A 23,265-nucleotide genomic window follows, 5' to 3' on the forward strand; every position below is an offset into this window, starting at 1 on the left:
AATCATGTTATTTATTTGGCAAGGTTGATTGATTCTGCAGCACTTAATGATGTAGCAGCATATTTCCATTTTCATAGCTCACCTATTTAAATTGTAAGGAACAGTAAATGGCTTATGTGCTTATCCCAAGTCAGGAGTATGTAGTTCAGTGGTTGTTTTGGTTCATTGTCTGTCATATTTTTTTTTTTCGTAAATTGTTTTGTTATAAATTAGGTCATAAGTTTTCTCAATTGAATTGTTTGATATTTTTCATATCAGGACCTTTTTAAGCTTGACTATACAGTAGGGGTTTTACTCATTGTTGAAGGACCTATGGTTGCCTATAATTGCTTACATCCACTTCATTTGAAATTTGGTGGAAAGTTGTCTCATTGGCTATTAAACCACATCTCCTTACTTTTACACGTCACAAATTTTTGTAAAATTTTGTAAGCATCTATTACTCGCTGAACTAGAGCTGAAAATAAGATAATATTAACAGAAATATAATTGATTCTCTCAAAATAAGTAAACATTTATATTGAAAGTACAAAATTTTAAGTGGAAAACATCTTAAATTTGTCCTTCAATCATTAAATCTCCAATTTCAAATCTATAGACACATTGTATTCCTTGAATATAATATAATGTTGATACATACATGTGCGTTTAAATGATGTAAAATAGTAATAGGGTCATCATAAAACTTCAATTTTAGACATTTTTCACAGGTAAACGATAGGGAAATTCTCAAAATATAAAGTTGTGTCCATATTATAATTTTCCATCATTAAAATGAAAATCTATGATCAAAGCATATGATTTAAGTGCCCTCTCTGAAGTGGAAAAATTGCTTAATTTTTCTTTCAGTTCTCTAACTTAAGTTTGCCTCAACCAAATGTTATGAAACTTATACACAATACTAATTACCACAAAACTCAGATCAAGTACAAATTTGGATAATTTCACTTTTACCATTTTTCAGTTATGTTCCTTTATAAATTTATATGATATGCAAGTGGGGGCATCATCTGTGTCTCATGGATACATACCCTATATGTTTATTCTTAACAAGTTTTGTACAATGGCTCAAATTGTTTTTTTTTTATTCAGTCATGTTTGACAGATGGAAGGAAGCAAAGAGAAAGATAGATGAAGAGAAACATAAAGCAGACGTAACGAGAGCCATCTTGGAGACATCACTTCTGAAACAACATTTCATCAAATGGAAAGAGGCAGCAGAACAGAGGTTAAAGATCAGACCTATGTTAATGAGACGACAAGGTTCACTGTTGTCAGAGTAAGTATATGACAGTATATCTGCTACATTTTAGGCTGAAATGAAATTCATCCTCTATAACTCTTAAATCACAAAAAAATACAATTTCTATCATTTCTATTAATACCAACATAACTTCCAGTCAATAGAAAGGTTATGTGAAGACGAAGGAATCCTTGTTATAAATTAAATTACAGGAATGCATTTCTGTAAATAAAATAGCAAAAGTACATTTGTGAAACTGTTTTATATGATAATTAGAAACAACTCTTTTATATGATAATTAGAAACAAAATATGTCATTTACAAGTTTTGCTATTATTCTGTCATAAATGACTTCATGTTATATTAATTTTTGATGGGTTAATTATAAAAGTAAATGTTTTTTTATAATTTTTACAGGACATTTCTTTCATGGCATGGTTTGGTGCAGCATAAATCTGAATGTAGAAAGAACAAAGTTCTGTGTGACAGGAAGAAATTAAGAGCTGCTTTTGTTGACTGGAGGTAAGTTATGGCCTATTTAGTAGCAGCTATGTAAAATTCAGAAATTTGGCATGGTTTTATTATATATTTGAACATTTCTGCACATTTGATGATTGCCATTGTGTAACTGCTCTTGTTGAAAGATTGTATTTTTATTCCACCTACTATAGTAGAGGGGCATTATGATTTCTGGTCTGTACATTCATTCGTCCATCCATTTGTTAGTTCATCTGTCCATCTGTTGGTCATGCTTCAGGTTACAGTTTTTGGTCAAGGTAGTTTTTGATGTAGTTGAAGTCCAATCAACTTAAAAACTTTTTAGTGCACATGTTCCCTTTCATATGATCTTTCTACTTTAAATGCCAAATTAAAGTTTTTACCCAAATTTCACGGTCAACTGAACATAGAAAATTAAAGTGTGAGTGGGGTATTTGTGTACGATGGACACATTCTTGTTTCAAAGAAGTATTAGATATGAAATCTCTTTTTTTACCATAAAAAGACTTAAAAAAGTTAAAATGAAATATTTCAAAAGGTTGAAAGTATATTTTGATTTACACTTGTCAAGAGTGAAAACAACTTTGTATCAAATTTTTCAAGGAAAAAATATTTTTGGCATCATATGCCCTTAAACCTTGAAGTTAAAGATAAAAACAAAAACACATTTCAATATTTGTTCTTGAAGAAAACAATATTTGATCCATCAATTGGAGGTCAAGATCAAAGCCAAGACCTCAACCAATCAGCTGAGGCGTTGTATAATTGGTTGGTCTGCTGTTATCAAGAGGAAGCATTCTGCTGTTAAATTCCACAATCAACAGATGGTAAAACAACTGTTCTATTGCTGGAGAGGAAAAGCTTTTGATCAAATAAAGGACAAACATGAAACTAAAGAAACCAAGGTAACATATAGTAATGGAAGGTCATGCACCCAAAAGAGTTTCAGGCTCTAGGCCACATTCAGTGATGGTATTCAGAAAAAAAAATGTCAAGAGCCCTTTGTGATGGTTTAAGAAGTTTACTCTTGTGGTTTATATAAAATAAATAAGGAGATATTGTATATTATCAATGAGACAACTACTCACCAAAGTTCAAATGAAGTGGGTGTAAGCAATTAAAGTTAACTGTACAGCCATCCTGTATGGAAGCAAGTTAACTCGTACCAACGGAAACTCGTACCATGTTAACTCGTACCAAAAAAGTTAACTCGTACCAACGTAAAGTCGTACCACTGGGAAGTCGTACCATTAAAAATAAATTTAAAAATATGAATGTTTTGTGGTGTTTTTTCTTTCTAAACTTAATACAAAGAAGTTGAATTACGTATACTGGCTTTTCAAAATACCATTAAAACCATAGATCAAATCATTTTATTTGTGTAGTAATAGCTCACAAGTCATACTGACACAGCAAACAATTGATTATTTACCTTCCAACGTATCGTGACTATATATAAAAAGAATCATACTTTTAACATGTTGGTCATAAACAATTTACAACTTTTAAAACACACAAAATTAATTCTTTTAGTGAATAAAATTCCTTTGGGAAACAGAAGAAAAGTACCCAAATCTATTTAATGTAACTGATTTGGAATGATTAAAAATTAAAAATTAATTCCAATGGTTATCAGTAAAAGTTTAAAAAAGGGTGTATTCAAGGGAGACAACAAATCAAATCTGCCAAGGTATTGTCTACATCTAATACACATGGAACATTGGTCATTGTACTTTCAAAATTATATACATTTTATATAGGTATAGAGATAAATAACAGTATATATTCATAATTTAAACACCAATCAAATACATTTAAATAAGTTGGTACGAGTTAGCAGTGGTACGAGTTTACATTGGTACGAGTTATTTTTTTGTGGTACGAGTTAACGTTGGTACGAGTTGACGGTGGTACGGGTTAACTGTAATTCTCCTGTATAAAGCTAGACATTTGGATTTCACTTAAACTTTATCCAAGAGAAACACTTCAAGGTTATACCATCTGTGTTGTTTGTGATGCAATAGCTTTATTTCTTCAATTAAGGGTGTTACAAAACAGATTTCAATCAAAAATCTTTTAAGTAAAGCAATGCTTTAGTGTACATTTAACCTGTAAAAGTTCTGCTAAAGATAAGTTTCCTTTACAAACCTTATTTAAATTCTGGTAAAATTTTTATTGACTTTTAATAAACATTTGACCTCATATTGTCTTGTTTATTTTTAAAGGAACTTAATATGTATTTGATGAGAGAATACTTTAAGTTGTGGCATAAAAATGTACATCAGCAAATACCAGAAAGAGAGGAGGCAATACAGTTGATGGAACAGCAGAGGGCAAACTTTAAGGTCAAGTCATCTTTCCAGTCCTGGCGGAGACTTTTCAGAGCAACAATTGTGGCAAGGTAATATAAATCTGTCCAAAACATGTGTGAACTATTTTTACTATTGCATGTATGAGAAAATGGTAGTTTTTAACTACCTGATGACTGGCTATATAGCCCTAGCACAGTAGGTATAAGAGGTGAAAAGGTATTTTCAATTTAAGTGTGTTTCAAAGAAACAAATTCAGCAACTATTCGAAAAAAAAATCAAAAAATTGTCAATGATTAATAAAGAAACAAAGTTACTTTAATTATCATATTTATTCTATTTCTTCTTTCAGAGAAAACCAGAAGTTGTTGGTGAGAAGACAACTACAGAAGATTATCACAGAATGGCATGATATGACAAACTACAGTGTTAAAGATGCTATACAGAAGTTTGCTGTACAGCTAGGATTACAGTCCCCAGATGGGACCCCTGAAGGATCTGGTAAGTGTAGCTAAAGGCTCTAATAAGTTGTCCAAAGTGTTATACCTAAAACTGGTAACTTTGCTTTGTCTACAATACCTTGATAACTAGCCAGAAGAAACAGTGAAGTCTAATGTTCAAATGGTCTACATCCCCTTAACAGTTTTCTTGAAAGTTAGTTACACAATTTTTTGACAGTCCTCTTTCTTATGAACTGTATAAATACATATTAAGCAATATCTCCCAGTACACCTTTCTTTTGTATTATATTGTTGAAATTCATGTCCTTGAAAGTAGCCACTAAGTATCATTATCTTAAAAATGGACAAGTTCTTATTAGAATCACAGGCAATGGCTAATTTATATAATTAATCTTACTGTAAATTCAGAAATTGTTGCATGCATTCCTATCATTTTAGACTAAAATGCAATTTTAATTTTTGCAATATTGAGAAAAATGATGTTTAATACATGTGAAAAATTTCAAAATGCAAGTTTAAATTATGCTATTATAACCCTGTCACATTTTTTGCAACAATAAAAACATCACAATAATTTCTGAATTTACATATATAAATTATTCTCATTATAGTTGCTCTAGTTGACCAGTTACAGAACTTGACAGATTTTGATCATACCGACCCTCTCTGGAGCTCCTTTACATCACCAGCTCTTGGTACACCAAGGAGTAGAAGGTAAACATTGATTTATGTTTATAACTAGATATTTTTTAAACCTAAACCTCAGTATTTAAATAATTATCTGAATAATATCCTTGAGCTTTTTTTTACTTCCTAGTTTAGCTGTTTTTTTAATTAAAGCTTTTTTTACAAGGAATTTATTTTTATCTCCTCATAAATTTGTTTGCTTTCAGAAAAAATACCAAACTAAATTGTTTAACCTCTATTCATTTGCTTTTCCTTTCCATATTAATAAAATAAATGTGTATTAAATGAAATGTTTCCATTGTTCAACTAATACTGTGAATACAAATACATAAAACATTGTGTATTCGAATAAACAATGACAATGATTTATCTAAAAGATCTCATATTTCAATGGGCACCTTATGTTAGACTTTGAAATTCTAACAGGATAAGCACTTTCCCATGTATTTGAAAAAAATAGTGTAATTTTATTTGAATTTGATTTGAACAGTTTATATATAAGAGGGTAAGATCAGAATTTGCAGTGTTATATTTGGGACTTATACATAACCGATTAGTCTCAGGTTATATGTTTCTTCTTGTATCCATTTTCTATTCATGTTAGTATCTAGTAACATTTATGTTCCAGATTGAGGTTCAAAACTGACAAGTTATTTGCAATTTGCATACTTCTAAAAAAAATTATTTTGTTGTTAGAAAATTTGACTAGGAAATGGACAGATTGTGAATTCATAAAAAGATAATTTTCAGTATTATTCATTCACTGGAAAGTTTGAATTTCACCTTTGATCAAACAAATGTTTATGTATTAACAAAAGAACTTCCATATGTTACCTTAACAAATTTAGTTTCCATAATTGAATGTTGTTTGAAATGACTAACAAATTACATAAACCTGAATAATTCATTCCCTCCTTGTAATGGATCTCTCTTTCCCTGAAGTCTCAACACACAAAAAACTATTCATCAATCTGGATTTTGATTGGTGCACTTTGAGAGAAGTAACAAGTCAGCAGTTAGATCTATTATATTGAGATTTTAAACCCAAGCTAATTCCGAATGATTGATGGACGATTTTTCAGGGCAGACCTGCCAACTATCCCGATTTTCGCGGTATCATCCCGATTTTTACCCCTCAACCCGAATCCCGATATCGGGATCGTAAAATTAGTCAAAATCCCGATTTTCAACAAATATACCCGAAAATATATTTTTTTTACCGATTTTGAAGTTTTTCTGATCATTTTTAAAATATCACTCATTTTACCTGGGGACATATTGTGACAAGTTAATGACCCTACGCTAATCAACAGTCACAACAGGTGTCATAATTAGTGATTGTAGGTAATCAGATTACCAAATGGGTCGTGACAGATCTCAAAATTAATTTGTAAACACAAATTTGGTCAAACAGCCTTTCAATTTAATCAATTCATCATACAAGCACAATTTGCAACATTTGCCGTAGTTCCACAGCAAAATCATAATTAATTGAAAGATGAGAACTGTAATGAACTCTCAAGAAAACATCGTTTATCTTGAAATCTGTTTAATTTTTAAAATCAGACATTGATTTAAAATCGATGCCATTTTGTATACACTTCTACTGTGTTACTGTATAAGCCTCCACAGGTAAGAGCACCTCTGAATACAAAGAAAGATAACTCAAATGTTATCCATTTTCTCATTGATACTGATAAGACCATAAGTAAGACTACATCAAAATCTGTCTTCATCCTTCTTACTTTAGGACATGTAGTTTTAGGTGTTTTGAGTCAAGGTTCATAGATGAGAAGGTCTTTGGAGGGGGAAAAGGGGGGGGGGGGGGGTCTCTACTTTGAATCTTTTATTTTTAATGCCATTTTCTCTATTCTTCAGTTATTTTATAATTTAATAGAACAAGAATCATGCAAATAAAAGAAATCAAGCCCTATAAGCTCATCATTAGTATACACAAAAAAAAGAAGAGGACTTAGACTATTTTAGGAGTAAAAACAATGCTCACAGAAAAGTCGCTATAATTGTAACCCTTAAATATCTTGTTGCGCGCTAAATCCCCCATGGAAATTTTCAAAAGTTGGCAGGTCTGTCAGGGGAATATAGCGAAATATAATGACTGGATTATTCAGGTTACAATTTACAGTTCTAAATTTTAAAAGATAACAACAGATACTAATCATGATATACATTAGTATTAAAGGGAAGTGACTCCAGCTGTTTCTGTGCCATAATTTATGATTTTTTGATTTTTTATGTCATTTAGAAGTTACTGTCCTTAATCTTATTTGAATATGGCACTTATGTTGTTTACATGCAATAACTTATGAAACGTCAAAGTTTTACAATTTGTTAATGATGATAAAGTAGAATATCATATCACACTAATTTCTCTCTTATTAATTTTAACAATAATTACTTTCACAATGCAGAAAAATCAGTTAGCTATAAACTTGACAGCTATTTCTTGTTGGTAAACAGGTATGGAAATACAATTTTCTATTGATGAATTCTTTATACATCCACATGAAAAAAATTGAAAAGAAAATATGAAGGAATTACAGAACACATGTCTTCTCACACAAACATTTTCAAAAGTTGCTCAAAATAAGTTTGCTCATAATAGCAAGTCCAAAGATTTTTGACTAGACTGTCTTGGTGTCTATGTTGCAATATAATGTTCAATTCATGCTTTCAACAATATGACTTAAAAAGAATGGTTTTCGAAGTCTGATTTAGCAATCTGATTTGCAGAATGAGTTCCAGTCGAATAGCTGTGGACTATGACCCAGATCATAAACCTTCCATGGCTGACACATCTTTCTTGGACAATAGATTTGCTATAGAACATGCTGTCAGAACACAGAGGATGAGGGTAGGTATCTTCATGTATTTGGTCTGTATATACCCTAGACTTAAGAACTGAGAACTGAATCACTACATGTTTAATACTTCATGTGGGTTAAAATCAAGGATATGAGTCAGTTCCAATCAAATAAATGAAAGTTGGCACTTTTATTACATCATAGAATTAATCATTAGGCATTTCAACTCCTGATTTCTTTCTTTTTTACAAACAGGTATAATCAGTATAGGTTGGAACTCAGAATTAAACTTTGTAGATCAATCTGTTAAAGCTTGCTGATATTCTTTATGAAGTGAACTGTTTAATATTGATGCCAAATTAGGGTTTTGATCTAGATTAACATGGTTAATTAAAATGGAAATAAAATGTTTTTGGAAAGATTGGAACTTGTTCTAAATCTTTACCTAGGCACTGACCTCCCTAACAACATGACAGGTTAGCTAGGAGTACTAAATGTATTCACACTGAAATATAGTTCCCTATAGTTCTCATGTATGTGCACATAATACACATATAAACTGACAAAATTGGTATATTTTTAGAGCAGTTCATTCAAGAATGTATGTCATTAAGGTGTGTTGATGTGCAGACTTTTATTTAAAACAATTTGATTAGGTTATTGGGCATTAATACAGTACTATTATGATTGACAACTGTGATTATCAACAAACAATCAGAGACAATGTAGACCTTGATTTACAATGCTCCACCTCCTAAACTGTCAATCAAATTGACCACATTACCTTTCAACCTCTGTCTTACATAATTATACATACCCATCAATATACAATTCCATATATATACAAATATTTGACCTTATAATTGAATACAGAAATCTACTTATTAGATGTTTGATATATATATAATGATGATAGATTTATTTTTTGCCTATATTTTTTTATCTACATTACATAAAGTGATTCTGTAAATTTTGTCTGAAAGATAAATGATTAATGGAATAACAAGATCTTTAAAAAAAAAAATATGAATATAAATCTATTTTAGTCTTTTGAATTTAGAAGTGAATAAATATGTTTGCAATCAAGAAAGAATCCACATTTCAATAAAATAAATTATTTTTAATTTGTTTACGTTGAAAAAGTATGTTTTCAATGCTCTGTGCTGAAAAATGCCTTTAAAATTGATCAAAAGTCACTCAACAACTTTTAATCTTCAATGTCATATACCGGTAACCTGTATTTCAACTAGTAACATTTAATTAGTAGAAGAATTTTTGATTTGCAATTTTTTGTTTGTTTGCAACATGTTCAGAACAGGCAACACTATTTTGATAAGATATAAACTGCAGTTTAAATAAAATTGTGCAAATTAAGAGACCCATATTATTCAGTTTGAGTTAATTTTATCCTCATAATGGAAAAGCACTTTTCCTTCTAAAGACCTCCTTTCAATGCAATTTTCAGCAAAAATGCTTAATTTAATGTTCATTTCCCCCCCACCATACATTAATATGAAATAATTCGAACTACTCTTCTAATCTTTCCATTAGTGATTTCCATCACTTTGATTATATAATATCAATTACTGATTAAATGTCTAAAAACTTTGCAATGGGAAATGCTCTGAAGATGTGAGGGTAAGGTTGAATAGCATAAAAATAATTTACAATTGATATTTACAGGAAATTGTGACAATGTTTATCAAAAGATTACGATTCTGGCCTCTTAGTAATGTATTTGACCAGTGGAAGGAGTTTACAGCACGTCAGCGAGAGATGAAGGCTGCCACTAAACAAGTGAAGGAACTACATGTACAACTTCAGCAGAAAACGGTGTTCAGGATATGGAGAGAAACTTATGATGGAAGTTCTAAAGCTAAAGTTCAAAGTGTAAGTCTATATAAAAAATGTCATCAAAATGGATTAATGTGTAATTAAATAAGGAAATATGGTGTGATTGACATTGAGACAGAGGTAGAGGACTAAAGCAACACAGTCCTCAACATAAATAATATGATCTAGAATGAAGAAATGAAATTTAAGATAATAATTTTTTTCTCAGTTGAATTGTCTTTGATTAATATATTGTCTTTTGATGATCTATTATTTTATCATGACATTATTTATTTTGTTGTGTTACAGTATATCTTCTTAAAAAATCCAACAAGCTATTTTTTTCCTGGTCAATTTGAAAGAAAAACTTGGACATTGTAGTAATTCCTAAAAATAGCAAATGCAAAAAATATATCTTTCATAGTTTATTTTTTACTCTTTTTTTTTTTACAGAATTCCTCATTACAAAGGAGAGTATTTGATGCTTGGTATGACTTCAAATGTCACAGTAAATACAAGAAGAAGTTATCTGCCCTTGCTCTACATCATAACTCAATGAAGATCTTCAGACAGATATTTCCTATGTGGTTTGAAAAGGTAAATATTTATGACGTAAATTGCTGTTTTGAAGTCTCAATCAATTCTATGGATATTATATGGCTATGTTCCTGTATAATTGGTTCTGTGGAATTTAGAAAAAATGAAGATCACTTTTTCATCAGAACTCTTTGTGAATATCTGGCAAGTTTTAAGTTGATTGTGGCATTTTGTAAAATTTCATGGAATAATATACTCAAGAAATTTGAAGTGTTGATAAATGATTCTCAACAATTTACAAGTGATTGTCAGAATATGCAAAGATAACAACAAAAAATAAAATGAATATTTAAAAAGTTCACCTTGAGCTTTAAAAAGAACAGCTGTCCAATTACATTTCTTTTCATGACCCACCTTCCCCACCTTCCACTTAAAAAAAAAAGAAATGAAAAAAAAAGAAAAAATTGTAGAAATTTGATTTGCTTTTGAAATGATTGTTAATTTGTCTAACCATTTATTTATTCAGGCAAAAGAGAAAAGACATACAGAGAGGATAGTCCATCTGTGGTCAACAACAACTCCAGAGGAACAAGCTCTACTTCCAGTAGAGAGTTCTGTTAAAGGGAGAATACAAAATAAAACTCTCAAGAAATGCTTTGCTATCTGGAGCTTAAAGTACCAACGAATTACAAAACTGAAAAATGCATATCATAGGATTGTTCTCGAAAGGTTAGGACACATTGTAGGCAAAAAATTTGAAACCACAAAGTTTGTTTTGTAAATATACTTCTATTTGTCCATTCCTCTGCAATTTTTTGTCACTTCTATCACTCATCTTATGATGATTTAGTTTAATATTTGGTGAAGAATGTTGAACACTGACTTTTCATTATAACCATGAGTATGTTATTTTTCATCAAAGATGTCTTTGGTAAGTTATATGCAATGACTTGGTATTTGAATAAAGTTTGAGATGTTTACACCTCCTTGGAAGCCAATTCCTGTTTATTGATATTTTTTTATACAAAATGAGCAAGAAATTGTTCTTCTATGTTTTATTTTGAAATCAGTCCCTGGTTTTGAACTATGTATTTATGATATACAATGTTAATGTAGCAAAGATATTGTTAACACTTATTAAAAAATATGGACTTAAAGAACTGTTTATTGAAAATAGTTCCTTTTGAATAAAAGTGAGTGGTGCATTAATGTTAAGATTTAACAGGGAGAATCTGTTTGACTCTTTCCCCCTTAGCCCTTTGAAAATCAACCACACTTAATTTTTTCATATAGGAAATGTAAAAAACCGAATTGATGACAATTACAATAGTGATGATATTTTTACAGATGTCTACATATATGGTTTGATTGGTCGAGTCTGAAGAAAGAACAAAGAGAGAAATGTAATGAGTTTAATACAAGAAGATTACAAACACAGGTAAGTAATAACATCCACAAGAGATATCTGTCTACAGTATAGGACACAGGCAAGTAATAACATCAACCAGAGATATCTGTCTACAGTATAGGACACAGGTAAGTGATAACATCCACAAGAGATATCTGTCTACAGTATAGGACACAGGTAAGTGATAACATCAACCAGAGATATCTGTCTACAGTATAGGACACAGGTAAGTGATAACATCAACCAGAGATATCTGTCTACAGTATAGGACACAGGTAAGTGATAACATCCACAAGAGATATCTGTCTACAGTATAGGACACAGGTAAGTGATAACATCAACAAGAGATATCTGTCTACAGTATAGGACACAGGTAAGTGATAACATCAACAAGAGATATCTGTCTACAGTATAGGACACAGGTAAGTGATAACATCAACAAGAGATATCTGTCTACAGTATAGGACACAGGTAAGTGATAACATCCACAAGAGATATTTGTCTACAGTATAGGACACAGGTAAGTGATAACATCAACAAGAGATATCTGTCTACAGTATAGGTCACATTTAAGTGATAACATCAACAAGAGATATCTGTCTACAGTATAGGACACAGGTAAGGGATAACATCCACAAGAGATATCTGTCTACAGTATAGGACACAGGTAAGTGATAACATCCACAAGAGATATTTGTCTACAGTATAGGACACAGGTAAGTGATAACATCAACAAGAGATATCTGTCTACAGTATAGGACACAGGTAAGTGATAACATCAACAAGAGATATCTGTCTACAGTATAGGTCACAGGTAAGTGATAACATCAACAAGAGATATCTGTCTACAGTATAGGTCACAGGTAAGTGATAACATCAATAAGAGATATCTGTCTACAGTATAGGCCACAGGTAAGTGATAACATCAACAAGAGATATCTGTCTACAGTATAGGTCACAGGTAAGTGATAACATCAACAAGAGATATATGTCTACAGTATAGGTCACAGGTAAGTGATAACATCATTAAGAGATATCTGTCTACAGTATAGGACACAGGTAAGTGATAACATCAACAAGAGATATCTGTCTATAGGACCACTTATTTGGACACAGTCAGAAAAAAACATACAAGAAAGTAGTACATATTGTTGAACAAAAAAATTTCTTTACATAGCTGTAACTTTGTAAATAAGTAAAGTATTTTTGTTATTAAATATAAACTTGAGGACCTGTATCAGAGATCACTGTATAATTTTTATGCCCCACCTACGATAGTAGAAGGGCATTATGTTTTCTGGTCTGTGCCTCCATTCGTCCGTCTGCGTCCGTGCGTCCGTTCGCTTCAGGTTTAAGTTTTTGGTCAAGGTAGTTTTTAAAGAAACTTAGTACACATGTTCCCCATGATATGATCTTTCTAATTTTAATGCCAAATTATAGTTTTGACCCCAATTTTATGGTCCACTGAACATAGAAAATGATAGTATGAAGTTCAGGTTAAAGATTTTGGTCAAGGTAGTTTTTGATGAAGTTAAAGTCCAATCAACTTAAAACTTAGTACACATATTTCCTATGATATGATCTTTCTTATTTTAATTCAAAATTAAAGTTTTGACCCCAATTTCAAGGTCTTCTGAACATAGAAAATGATAGTGTGAGTGGGGCATCTGTGTACTATGGACACATTCTTGTTTGAAAATATCATTTGAATAAAAAAATTATAAAACTGCTTAGAAAAGAAAACCTTTATTTGTACTACCAATCTGTAATTGAAGGCATGTTGAATTTTTCAGCTCATTTTTTTGTATAATTTTGAGATGACCACCACTTAATTTATTAAGAAAAATTAGCTATGAATGCTTAGAATTGAGAATTTGAAAAAAATAAGAATTCTTATTTGCTATCAATCATTTCATCTATCAGTTGTAAAAATTATGTGCTGAAACTAATTTATGCTTTTATATTAAAAATTGAAGACAACACATTAAAGATTTGTTGCTTCTAATGTGCTCTTCTAGTTCACTTACATCTTGAATGCACATTCCTCAAAAACTTAAAGTCAAGGTTGAAAAGCTATATGATCAAAAGGGGTTTAAACAAATAACCAGCAGACCTGCCAACTATCCCGATTTTCGCGGTATCATCCCGATTTTTACCCCTCAACCCGAATCCCGATATCGGGATCGTAAAATTAGTCAAAATCCCGATTTTCAACAAATACACCCGAAAAAATTATTGTTTACCGATTTGGAGTTTTTCTGATCAATTTTAAGAAATCAATCATTTTACCTGGGGACATATTATGACAAGTTAATGACCACTACGTTAATCAACAGTCACAAATGGTGTCATAATTAGTGGTTGTATGTAATCAGATTACCTAATGGGTCGTAACACAAATTTGGCCAAACAGCCTTTCAATTTTAATCAATTTATCATACAAGCACAATTTGCAACATTTGCCATAGTTCCACAGCAAAATCATAATTAATTGAAAGAGGATAACTGTAATGAACTCTCAAGAAAATATCGTTTATCTTGAAATCTGTTTTATTTTTGAAACCAGACATCGTGTGTCTGTTGATTTAAAAATGACGCCATTTTGCATACACTTCTACTGTGTTACTGTATAAGCCTCCACCGGTAAGTGCACCTCTGAATACAAAGAAAGATAACTCAAATTTTATCCATTTTCTCATTGATACTGATAAGACCATGATTAAGCCTGACAAAATCAAAATCTGCCTTCATCCTTCTTACTTTAGGACATGTAGTTTTAGGTGTTTTGAGTCAAGGTTCATAGATGAGAAGGTCTTTGGAGGGTGGAAAAGGGGGGGTCTCTACTTTGAATCCTTTATTTTTAATGCCATTTTCTCAGTTATTTTGTCAATTTTATATAAATTTAATAGTACAAGAATCATGCAAATAAAAGAAATCAAGGCCTACAAGCTCATCATTAGTATACCAAAAGAAAAAAGAAGAGAACTTAGACTATTTTAGGAGTAAAAAACACTGATCACAGAAAAGTCACTAAAATTGTAACCCTTAAAGGTTACAAGGAAGTAATTATTTACATAGGCGACAATGGTAGCCTTATTTGGTCCTGCCTTTTCACTATCAAAGATCCATTAAAAAAAAAATCGAATTCTGAATTATCAACACTTTTGGGTGTAATTGCAATGGTCAAACACATATGGTGCCGCAGCTTTTTTGATAGAAAAATGGCATTTTTTAAGGGTACTCAACGGTTCCGGAATTTTCGAAATAGTATGAATGAAGAACACCCCATGCTTAATTTGGCACAGAAAATCTTGCTAGTCTTAGAGAGTTTTCTCTAAGTTTCTCGCTATTTCTACACCAATGGCCAACACTCATTTCTCACTATTTCAATTTTAATTTCTAATTACCAAGGCAGCAGAAAATAAATTTACTTCTACCTATTATCTTGGATGTAAAATCTAGGTGGCGCCAGCGATCTATATTTACTTCCTTTTAACCTATACTGACACATATTGAAATAAAATCGGACAACCTTTACGTTAGTCGATTACTATATACTACTGCTGTGCTTAATTTCAAAATTTTGGATTAAAGAGATTATTATTCACCATTTAAAATGACTTTCTTTACAGGTACCCCCCTTTACAGAAAACGTTACTTTTTACAGACTTGGGACCATTGACCAGCTCATTTTGACTGTTTGGTTATATTTAAAACGCGGTTTTTGATTAATGAAGTTCGATTGGGGTCTATTAAAGACTTTAGGCTGATGATTTAATAACTGTGTCCAAATTATATGTCTTTATCGCGAATATATGGACACCGTTGCATAAGAGTCAAAATATTTTATGAAATAGACTATAAAAATGCTGAAACTAAGAATTCATCATTGCTGTTATGTGTTTTATATGAATTGTGTTCAAAATATTTAATTCGACGATACTAAGGAGAAACATGTATAGCCTTTGATTTTTTAAATAATTTTTAATATTTTACAGTCATTTTGGCACATTTTAGCCATTAAAAATACAAAAAAATCGCTAATGTGAGCAAAAATAAGCCCCACTTTTTTTAGATATGCATAAATACATTCAGTGTTATCGAGGATGAGGAGAAATAATTAAAGACAGAGTCCTTGACAGAATTCTCGTTTTTACAGTAGCTCGATGAACCCTACCCCTGAGCCAGAAGAACAAAAAAACAGTAAAAATTTGATATAGACTATAGTTTCAAGGCGATCAGCAATTTTCTTCTGATATAGTTAATCACTTAGTACCTTATTAATTTACCGATCCAATTTCTAAAATATCTCGAAAAATACAGTGATGCGCCAGAAATCGTCATTTTGCTTTAGGTTACAAGGAAGTAATTATTTACATAGGCGACAATGGTAGCCTTATTTGGTCCTGCCTTTTCACTATCAAAGATCCATTAAAAAAAAATCGAATTCTGAATTATCAACACCTTTGGGTGTAATTGCAATGGTCAAACACATATGGTGCCGCAGCTTTTTTGATAGAAAAATGGCATTTTTTAAGGGTACTCAACGGTTCCGGAATTTTCGAAATAGTATGAATGAAGAACACCCCATGCTTAATTTGGCACAGAAAATCTTGCTAGTCTTAGAGAGTTTTCTCTAAGTTTCTCGCTATTTCTGCACCAATGGCCAACACTCATTTCTCACTATTTCAATTTTAATTTCTAATTACCAAGGCAGCAGAAAATAAATTTACTTCTACCTATTATCTTGGATGTAAAATCTAGGTGGCGCCAGCGATCTATATTTACTTCCTTTTAACCTAAAATTTTTGTCGCTTGCTAAATCCCCCATGGAGATTTTCAAAAGTTGGCAGGTCTGAACCAGCTCCATCATATTGTTATGTTTGCCCATCACAAATGCCACCTTTTATTTGTTAATGTTTGCACATCAGATTTCAACTTTAAAATAGTAAAATGATATTGCTCTTTATTGTTTCTATTTCTGCTATTTAAAAAAAAGCAAACAGATGAATCTACAAATGCCTGAAAACTTTACTGTTTTTTTATTACCTATTACAGATGTTCAAAACCTGGTGTGTGAGACAGAAACAGATGACCTCTGTGAACAGGAAGCACCAAGAATCTTGGGAAATATATCAATCAGAAATTCTTCAAGTTTGGCACCAATGGTCTAAAGGTAGGAAAAATATTGACATATTGTCCTTACCTACAAAAACAGAAATGATGTTCCTTAAAGGAGTAGGTCCGGTAAGAGCCCTTTTTGGCCCCAAAATATAGCAGTTTTACAAAATTGTTAAAAATATAAACTTTTAGTTATTTATTGGATAGTAGAATGGTTCTGCTACATAAAAATTGGCTGTTTTTGGCAATACAATGCACATATATTGAGTACTAGCACCATTAAGTCATGCTAAATTACTGAACTCATCAAAATTCAAGCATTTTAGTTAAATTTTAGACGGTTTCCTCCAAAATATGAAAGTGGAAGTTGTATTTGATGATAATACATAACATATATAAAGATTGAGGATGAACACGGATGCGGCCACTTTCATTTTTGACAAAAACCATATGAAAAGTGACATTTTTTCGCATATTTGGTCGATTTTTCATATTTTAGCTTGAATGGGATCGTTTTTAAGACTAAATGAGTTAAATCTTTAACAAAAAATAATTGAAACAAATAAAATAGACTAAAGTGTTTAAAAAGTGGTCAAAATCTGTCGTCAGATGAAACTGAAATTTGAGGCCAAAATCGGTCCTTACCGGACCTACTCCTTTGTGGTTGAAAGCAGTACATTGTAATTCATGAATTGGTTGCCTGAACTTTCAAAGTCTTGAACTTTTTATATGACCGCAAAAATTTGGTCGTATTTTGGTATCACATAAGCGTGGTCGTCGTCATAGTAGTCGTCTGAAGACATTTGGATTTTGCTCCTTAACTTTAGTAAAAGTGTATAGAAATCTAGGAAATTTAAACACAAGGTTATGATCATAAAAGGAAGGTTGAGATTGATTTTGGGTGTTTTAGTCCAAACAGTTTAGGAATTAGGGGCCAAAAAGGGGCCCACATTAAGATTTTTCTTGGTCTTCGCACAATAACTTAAGTATAAATAAACAGAAATCCATGAAATTTTAACATAAGGCCTATGACCACAAAAGGAAGATTGGGATTAATTGATTTTGGGAGTTTTTGTCCCAACAAATTAGGTGCCAAAAGGTGCCAAAATTAAACCTTGATTGATTTTTCATCAAAAAATTATTTATTTCGGGTTCTTTGATATGCCAAATCTAACCGTGTGTTCAGATTCTTAATTTTTGGATCAGTTTTCAAATTGGTCATTATAAAGGTCCAAAGGGTCCAAAATTAAACTTAGCTTGATTTTAACAAAAAATGAATTCTTGGGGTTCTTTGATATGCTGAATCTAAACATGTACTTAGATTTTTGATTATGGGCCCAGTTTTCAAGTTGGTCCAAATCGGGTCCAAAATTATTATATTAAGTGTTGTGCAATAGCAAAAAAATTTCAATTGCACAGTATTGCGCAATAGCAAAAAATCTTACATTGCACAGTATTGTGCAATAGCAAGAAATTTTCAATTTCACAGTATTGTGCAATAGCAAGAAATATCTAATTGCACAATATTGCGCAATAGCAAGAAATTTTCAATTTCACAGTTTTGCGCAAAAGAAAAAAATATTCAATTGCACAGTATTGTCCCGTTTTCAAATTGGTCCACATTAAGGTCCAAAGGGTCAAAAATTAAACTTTGTTTGATTTTAACAAAACTTGAATATATGGGGTTCCTCAATATGCTGAACATAACCATGTATTAAGATTTTTCATATTTAGGCCCGGTTATCAAATTTGTCCACATTGAGGTCTAAACAGTCTAAAACTGAACATTATTTGATTTCATCAAATATTGAATTCTTGGGGTTCTATGATATTCTGAATCTAACCATGTATTTAGATATTGGATATTGGACCATAATAGGTAAATGTCCAATTTAAAAATTTTAAGTTTTTAAGTTTAAGTTCTTAAACCCAATTCATTCTGTGTCAGAAACCTATGTTGTGTCAACTATTTAATCACAATCCATATTCAGGGCTGTATCAAGCTTAAATGTTGTGTCCATACTTGCCCCAACTGTTCAGGGTTCGACCTCTGCAGTCGTATAAAGCTGCGCCCTGCAGAGCATCTGGTTAAATCCACAAATTGGTAATCTTCATTTGTAGCAATAAGATTTTATTGTCAAACTGACTAATTATCTATTATTTTAATTTTAGTTTCTTGTGTACAATTTGGAGTTTAGAATAGTGTTCATTATCACTGAACTATATGTATATTTGTTTAGGGGCCAGCTGAAGGACGCCTCCAGGTATAGGAATTTCTCGTTGCATTGAAGACCTGTTTGTGCCCTTCTGCTGTTGTCTGTTCTATGGTTTAGTTGTTGTCCCTTTGACACATTCCCCATTTCCATTCTCAATTTTAACTTCATGGAACAAAAAATGTAAATTGGTTCACAGTAAATAAACATCAGATGTTGTAATATTGAGATACATGAATAAGGTTTAATTATCTAAACTGTACATTGTTAGTTTTAATTTGAAGCCTATTTTTTTCTCCAGCTAACAAGAAAAGGAGAGTATTATCTCAGATAGTGACACACATCAGACAGAGGAATACATTATGTAGGAACTTTGTAATATGGAGAGAACAGACACAAAAACTACAACTAGCCTCTAAACTGTATAATCTCAAATTAGTACAAAAGTAAGTTAATTTCTTTATAGCCAATTAGCAATGATGTATTCAATGTTAAAGGGAGATTCCTGTTCAATGGAAAGTGAATACAAAATGTTAGGATTGCATCAATCATATTGTTTTGATATAATAAGATCGTTTTATAAAAATAATATTTTATAAATATACTGTGTCCTAAGAGCATTTCTGCATTTACTTTTGTAAAGAATGTGTGAAACTGGAACTTGGAAAGCCATGTTATTATACTCAAACACTTTTATAACTATGTTAAGACTCTTTCAGCAAATAAAAAGTATACACGCTTCAATAAATATTTTTCCATGTAGAATTTTCACGCTTGAATAGTTTTAAACAACTGATGTGGTTAAATAGTATTCAAAAATTAGAAAATTATCTGAATTTCTTTCCAGAGTTGTCATTGGCTGGCATGATGTCGCACATACAAAGAAACAGCTAAAACAGAAAGTTCTCAACTTCCAAGTCAAGTCATATACCAAACTGGTAAGAAAGTACAACACTTATATAAAATAGGGGCTATCACAGAATTTGAGTTCTGGGGACACAACTCTATTAATGAATCTGTCCCTGCAGATTCCATATAGCAGGTTATTTACGTGGGTGTAAGATTTTGCAATTTTCATTGAATAAGGTATATGAAATATTTGGCGTTTATTTTTTTGACGGATTCAAAACTTTTATCAAACCATTGCATATGTAATTTTGATTTGGCGGAATTTGTTTTGGCGATTTTGTTCTATCCATGAAAATAAGCGAAAAATTTTCACCCTGTGAAAATAACCTGCTATATGGCAGCTTTTGATAGAAAATGGTTAATTTTATGTCAGCCATTGAAAGGTCCAATGAGTTACATTTACTGATTATTACTTCTGATTCATTTATCAGATCAAGTCTTATGGATATTTATAGATTATCTTTGATCAACTCAATGAGATTGATTTTCTTGCTTGAGCCAGTACGAGTTAAGATGACCAATGATAATCTATTTATCGCTGTTTATTTACTAGGGTTGTTAGTTTTCCTATCAAAGGTCATGGTTTTTCTCTCTGGGCACTCCAGCTTCCTCCACCAGTAAAATTTGGCCACCACTAAATAGCCCAAAAGTGGCGCTTTTAAGTTGAATTAAAACACCAAAATCAATCAATTAATCATTGTTATAGATACTACATCATCCCAAATCACCTCCTATCTTTTCCATTCAAAATCCTATTTTCGTTCATATTAATTACAGGTAATAAGGATGTTTAAAACTTGGCATGGTGCTTACGTGGACAGATTACAGGAGTATGAGGAACATGAACAATATGTACAGCGTGTAGCTCTACAGATGGCAAGAACATGGAGATATAAAGCTCAAAAAGCTAGAGGGCAAAGGTTACTTCAGTATCGCCAACAACTAGAGGTAAGTCTTTTATTTCCTTGATGAAGTTCCTAGACAATGATATGTATCTAGAACCATCCCGTTTCCTTTCATGAATTGACCTACCGAATTAGACTATTTACCGGATGTGTTATCACATGAGGAATAAGGCCTGTGCCACATGTGAGCAGGATCTTCTTACCCTTCCCAAGCACCTGAGATCACCCCTAGTTTTTGGTGGAATTCTTGTTGTTTATTCTTTAGTTTTCTATGTTGTGTCATGTGTACTATTGTTTGTCTGTTTGTCTTTTTCATTTTTAGCCATGGCGTTGTCAGTTTATTTTCGATTTATGAGTTTGACTCCCTCTGGTATCTTTTGTCCCTCTTTTCTGAATAGTATAAATACTGTATAATGTCCAAATTGTGGCCTTGGTGGCTGAGTGGTCCAATAACTGTGTAAACACATGAGAGCCATGGTGTTGTGGTTAGTGCATTGGACTACTAACACAAAGGTTCCTGGTTCGATTCCCGTCTGGGATGAAAATTTCAGGGACTTAATTTTCGGCTCTCCCTTGACACCATTTGCGAGTATGGTCTTGAGGAAACGATGACAGTCCGTCGGACGGGGAGGATAAATGGCTGACCTGTGTTAAGAGAGAGCCATATCTCTTGCACATTAAAGACACCCTTGTAGATTTCGAAAAAGAGAAAGCTAATGTCGCTACAAGGCAGAACTTGCACCTGCAAAGTGGAAAGGGTTTAATATAAGTTGCAAAACTTGTTTCCCAATCCACTATAAATAAATATGTTTAAACTAAACACTGAGGTTATGAGTTCAAATTCTGCACATGGATGGTGCAATTTGCTTCAATCTTAATTGACTAGGATTGTCTGTTTTCCTACATATGGCTCTCTCGAGGCTCTCCAATAAAAACTAACTGTCATGAAATGGGGCAATAGTGCTTAAAGTGGTGTTAAATACCAATCAATCAATCACTGTTCAATTTAAAATAATTGCCATAAATTCTAAAGATAATAAGTAATTAGGAATTTCAGTTATTGATTTTAGAAACCCATATTATTTTTAGTGTTACAGAATATTCATTGTTCCCTTTGATTGATCCTTGTTACTTAAGAAATATTCTTAGTTTGCATTTGCTTCTTTTGGTGAAGACAATTTTCATTAGAGACATTGATGAACATAAACTTACTATAAGATACAAATTAATGATCACAAACTAAATTGTTTAAATTGTTATTTATGTTTTTCAGATGAAGAAATACTTTGAAAGATGGCGTTACAACTATGAAAGAAATCTAGAGAGAGAACATCAGTTGAAGAAACTTGTCGATCGTAAAAATTGGCAGCTTATGGGAGCCTACATGGATAGTTGGAAGACTTCACTCCTGGCTAAACAGGCTATCAGATTATATAACATGAAACTTACAGGAACAGTTCTGCATTACTGGCACACATTTACACAGAGTAAGGAACTTACCAAGTCTTGCTTTTAAGGGTCCAATTACTAAATTTTTAAGTGCCAACACTAGCAAGGTTTCCCCAGTTCAAAAAGTTGCCCAACATGTAAAAAGGGTTTTACCTCTGTCTGTCTGTCCGTCCGTCCCATGAATATTTTTCGTCGCATTTTTCTCAGGAACTACAATACAAGGATTTCTGAAATTTGGTTTCAGGGTTTATCTAAGTCAGCTATACTGTGTGATGCGTTTTCAGATTGATCACTTGACAACTTCTTGTTTACCGAACACTTGTATGATTTTACACATGATAGCCAAGTTGAAAATTTTCGTCACATTTTTCTCAGGAACTACAATACAAGGATTTCTGAAATTTAGTTTCAGGGTTTATCTAAGTCAGCTATACAGTGTGATGTGTTTTCAGATTGATCACTTGACAACTTCCTGTATCGAACACTTGTATGATTTTACACATGATAGCCAAGTTGAAAATTTTCGTCACATTTTTCTCAGGAACTACAATACAAGGATTTCTGAAATTTGGTTTCAGGGTTTATCTAAGTCAGCTATACCGTGTGATGCGTTTTCAGATTGATCACTTGACAACTTCCTGTTTACCGAACACTTGTATGATTTTACACATGATAGCCAAGTTGAAAATTTTTGTCACATTTTTCTCAGGAACTACAATACAAGGATTTCTGAAATTTGGTTTCAGGGTTTATCTAAGTCAGCTATACCGTGTGATGTGTTTTCAGATTGATCACTTGACAACTTCCTGTATTGAACACTTGTATGATTTTACACATGATAGCCAAGTTGAAAATTTTTGTCACATTTTT

General features: G+C 31.9%; 1 protein-coding gene across 6 annotated transcripts in view; it reads left to right on the forward strand.

Moving 5' to 3' along the window:
- LOC134693659 (uncharacterized) overlaps positions 1-23,265 on the forward strand; it is an 82,916-nt gene that overhangs the window by 52,101 nt on the left and 7,550 nt on the right. For all 6 annotated transcript variants that reach the window (XM_063554543.1, XM_063554542.1, XM_063554547.1 and 3 more), the window contains 16 exons: positions 1,093-1,279; positions 1,661-1,765; positions 2,430-2,646; positions 3,967-4,142; positions 4,403-4,551; positions 5,123-5,225; positions 7,950-8,070; positions 9,704-9,910; positions 10,307-10,450; positions 10,917-11,119; positions 11,738-11,828; positions 16,857-16,974; positions 19,434-19,578; positions 19,980-20,070; positions 20,819-20,989; positions 22,220-22,433. In XM_063554543.1, the coding sequence (XP_063410613.1) occupies positions 1,093-1,279; positions 1,661-1,765; positions 2,430-2,646; positions 3,967-4,142; positions 4,403-4,551; positions 5,123-5,225; positions 7,950-8,070; positions 9,704-9,910; positions 10,307-10,450; positions 10,917-11,119; positions 11,738-11,828; positions 16,857-16,974; positions 19,434-19,578; positions 19,980-20,070; positions 20,819-20,989; positions 22,220-22,433 (2,442 nt within the window). The remainder of the gene's footprint in view (positions 1-1,092; positions 1,280-1,660; positions 1,766-2,429; positions 2,647-3,966; positions 4,143-4,402; positions 4,552-5,122; positions 5,226-7,949; positions 8,071-9,703; positions 9,911-10,306; positions 10,451-10,916; positions 11,120-11,737; positions 11,829-16,856; positions 16,975-19,433; positions 19,579-19,979; positions 20,071-20,818; positions 20,990-22,219; positions 22,434-23,265) is intronic.

Source organism: Mytilus trossulus, chromosome 12 (genome assembly GCF_036588685.1).
Source record: "Mytilus trossulus isolate FHL-02 chromosome 12, PNRI_Mtr1.1.1.hap1, whole genome shotgun sequence".
Lineage (NCBI taxonomy): Eukaryota > Metazoa > Mollusca > Bivalvia > Mytilida > Mytilidae > Mytilus > Mytilus trossulus.